The 3,771-nt window shown below is 36.8% G+C and overlaps 1 protein-coding gene across 1 annotated transcript; it reads right to left on the reverse strand.

Moving 5' to 3' along the window:
• Positions 1-1,019: 1,019 nt before the first annotated feature.
• Positions 1,020-2,793, reverse strand: LOC145824570 (protein CLP1 homolog). The gene is made up of 3 exons (XM_082924632.1): positions 2,663-2,793; positions 1,803-1,937; positions 1,020-1,632 (listed from the first exon to the last, which is right to left on the reverse strand). Exons 1-3 carry the CDS (start codon positions 2,729-2,731, stop codon positions 1,330-1,332), a joined length of 507 nt encoding a protein of 168 aa, XP_082780758.1. The 5' UTR covers positions 2,732-2,793; the 3' UTR covers positions 1,020-1,329.
• Between the last annotated feature and the right edge of the window lie 978 nt (positions 2,794-3,771).

Below are 3,771 nucleotides of genomic sequence, written 5' to 3' on the forward strand. Positions count from 1 at the left end.
AATTCGGGCCACCAAATATTTTTTCATAAAATATAGGTAAATAATTGATACAATTGTTTTATGTGGATTAATATTTATTTTTTATGGGCTTTTATGTAGCTTTGGGTTGCCAAAATTAAAACTAACTAATAAAAAAATCAAATAAAATACCAAAACGACGTCGTTTTGAGACATTTAAGCCATAAAAATTCGAATCACCTAGCATTGTTGTATTTTATGTGATTATGTGATTAACTCTGATTGATTCTATGTCTGAATATTTATTGAATTCGTAGGTTCCCTCGCAAGAGAAATATTTGGGCTTCCTCCTGCCTTTCATGATATAATTATGAATATTATGTCATGGATCAAAATTAAAAAATAAAAAATCACATACATTACTAAATCAACCCTTGTGTCCCAATCAAGTGACTTGAATTCTTTTTCGCCATTATGCTCTATAAAAAATTATATCATGAATTAAACTAATTAAATTTATTTATTTTTACTATCACATCTCTGTCAATTTAAGGTCCCTAACATTTCTATTTAGGGTGATTTATCTGACTAAACATTTCTATTTAGGATGATTTATCGCTGAATTTTTTATGTACAAAAAATAAATAAATAAAAAATTGCAAGCATCAACCATGTTATCAGCTAGCTATCTGTGAATGTACACATTACAGTGAATCATATGCAAAATAATCCTCTCAGCAGAATAAATGGGTTTCTCCTCTTAAAACCCCCTGCAGTGTCAGTACAAGCATTGTACATACACAAATCACTGATAAGATTAACACTAATGTTGTGTTTGGTTGGGGGATTTGGAAATGGATTTGGAAAGGGAAATGGAAAAGATAGGTGAAATGTGAATAAAATATGTATTTATTTCACATAGTTTCACACACATTTTCCCTTTCCCTTTCCAAATCCCTCTCCAAATCCCCCAACCAAACACACCATAAACGATTTGAGGAAAATGAGAAATGCAGTTAGTTGGGCAATTTAGGTTTCAAGTCATGTCAAAGTTCCCATGATCAAGAATCTGCTCGGAAGTTCCCCAGCCGATGGTGCAAGGTATGTAATTTTCTTTCTAAAAATGATAAATTAGAATTTAAAAAAACAAAAGAAAAAGAGTGTATGAACCACATCAAGGAATGAAGAATTTTGAAATCCAAACCTTTGAATATCTATGTTTGTGATATAGATGAACTCCGCGACATTACTGTAAGAAAAAAGTAATTATTCAGTTCATGCACTTAAACAAGGTTAAAAAATTTACAGACAAGTCAACTTAAATCATGAGGCCAAATGTACATTATAGTGGCGACATTCAAAATTTTTTTACTAATTCACCTCCGATCTTATGATACCATGGATTTTGAAAAAAGAAAGGCAAGGACATTGCATATACCTTGAAATAATTTGGTCTAGTTCTTTGGCAAATGAAATAGCAAGAACCAAATGGAGCAAATCCCGGTTGATATTCACAAGAACCAATCGTGTAGGGTCGGTAGCAGGCTCTGCGCCAATTGGCAGGGCTGAACGTGGAGCCTGTGATCCACCACCAATTCTATAGACTGACAAATCACTGAAACTTGTGATATTGAAATGTGGGGAAAGATCATTTGCAAGGCCATAAAAATATTCCTGGAATAAAAAATATCGGCATGATTTAGCTTTATAACAAGGAAACACAAAAGGATTTGTTGAAAAAGGCAAGAAATTTGTAAATAATCATTCAAGATTCTCCATACTAACACAGATAACTGATGATTGACAAAATACCCATATATATAACCAAAAAGGTTGATGTTTACCCTTATTCTGTAGCTCCTGGCCTTTTGACGAACTTTTGCATTCCTCGATACAACACCACCTGATTTTTGAAGTTTCACAACATCAACATTTGGCTTGCTTTTCAATACATCTTTCAGCATGCTGCAAAGTTTCTCCTGCACAGAGTTTGGGTGAGCTTAAAAACATGAACCACCCCGGGGTGAAAATTGAATCTGAAATAGTTTCTTAAGTTACTAGCAACCAGTGCACATGCAAAACTAACGGACAAAATTGAACTTAATAACATTCAATAGCAATGCAGTGAGATACAGCCACAATCGTAATATTTAAAATCAAAAAATATAAATAAACTTCCCAGAAGCACGATCAGAGTGTGGATATAATTAGTTTATCTGGAGAAACATGGTTTTCGATTGTTAAAATCGTAAATTTCAGCTGAAAAGTTTATCAATGTATCTCATTCTTTGACATGTCAACAATGGCGTTAATGTTGTTTGAATATCATAATATATTAAGCCCAATGTTGCAGCTAAGTAAAACTTATTGGCAGCTTAAAAAAATACAAAAATTAAAAATTGAAGTAATCCAATCGCAGCTCCAAAAAAAGTGAGCATTTGCAGCTTATTGAACTTAGAAAACAAATAAACTAAAAGCCTGACAAGTTATACCAAACAGTAGGCTTTGCCAAAATGCAGCAGCCCACAATAGACATTTTCAAAACTTAAAAGCAAAACAAGCTGCTTCTAAGTAGTTTTACTTAAGTGGCACACAAACAACTATCCTAACCAAATCAAAGCAAATGCAACTCATAATAGGGTTAGTTTTAATTAGATCGCAGCAATACACACATGACAAAAGTTTTCATATGGAAAGCATTTACCTGACCCAAAACCAGAACAACATTAGCATTGAATGCATCAATTGCATGAAGAAGCAACTGCGTCAACATACAAAAAGATACTATATGAGAGGGTAATTTATAAGTAAATTAGGCCGAGTTGGGTAATGGGCCATTCTATGGGCCGCTGTAAAAAGGGCCTAGCAAAAGGACCTTACAGATTAGCTCGGTCTAATTGTCCTTGGGGTTACCACGATCGGTGTGGTGTAATTAGCTCGGTCATACCATTCTGAACCTAGATGATTTGAGCTTTCCTCAGGACCTTGCTCTTGATTAGCCCGGTCCAAGCATGTTATGGTTAGCTCGGTCTCGACGGACCAAACCGAGGTACAAGCAATGAAGTGAAGAATCGAGCTAGTTGGAGCTTGGTCATTTATGCCGCTTTAACATGGCTATGTTAGCTCAGTCGTTTTGTCATACTACCGAGGTAAAGACCATCTCACTTGGTTTAAGCAGTGAGGGGGTATTGAAGGATAAGCATTATCTTTCAGGAGTGCGATTCCCAGGAGGACTCTACATGGAGGAATAAGAGTCCTACTAGGATTGTGCCACACGGAACCTGTAAAAGCTCACAACATCACCTATGGAGAGGTAACACAACTTTGATTCCCAAATACATAGAGCTTTTGTCTGTTTGTCTATTTTGCTGACTTAGGCATCAGAGAGGTATCCGGCACACACCTGCCGGCTAGCTCACGTTTATGTTTTCAGGGAGTAAAGCGACGGCGTTTGAAGGAGCGCAAACTTGATCAATAGGATTATACGAGAAGAATTATTTCGTGCTCGTACAATTGGCGCCGTCCGTAGGAAAACCAGAAAGAACAAAACCTCTTGATCAAGTTTTTCCTCTCTAATTAGAAGTAATGGCGCACAATGAAAATTTGCCACAATCCGCTATCGACGGACAAACCCCAGAGGGGAGTGGGAGGCACGAAGGTTTGCCTTCCATCCCTCCCATGGCGGATTTAGAACCTCAGCGACAGAACCCCAGGAGGGATGCAAGGGGAAGGCGGGTTAACAGCCCTCGTCGCTCTCAACTTTCAGAACGACAGAGGCGAAGGTTGAACCCTCAAGTTCTGGAAGATCGTGTG

The sequence above is a fragment of the Camellia sinensis genome, chromosome 1 (genome assembly GCF_055761805.1).
Source record: "Camellia sinensis isolate YWXY chromosome 1, ASM5576180v1, whole genome shotgun sequence".
NCBI classification, from domain to species: domain Eukaryota; kingdom Viridiplantae; phylum Streptophyta; class Magnoliopsida; order Ericales; family Theaceae; genus Camellia; species Camellia sinensis.

Bases quoted from the DNA above. Each gene is read 5' to 3' on its own strand.
- LOC145824570 (XM_082924632.1), bottom strand. From the start codon at position 2,731: ATGTTGACGCAGTTGCTTCTTCATGCAATTGATGCATTCAATGCTAAT. The intron at 1,938-2,662 runs GTAAATGCTTTC...AACTCTGTGCAG, and splicing joins TTGTTCTGGTTTTGGGTCAG to GAGAAACTTTGCAGCATGCT. The intron at 1,633-1,802 runs GTAAACATCAAC...TTTTTATTCCAG, and splicing joins CCAGGAGCTACAGAATAAGG to GAATATTTTTATGGCCTTGC.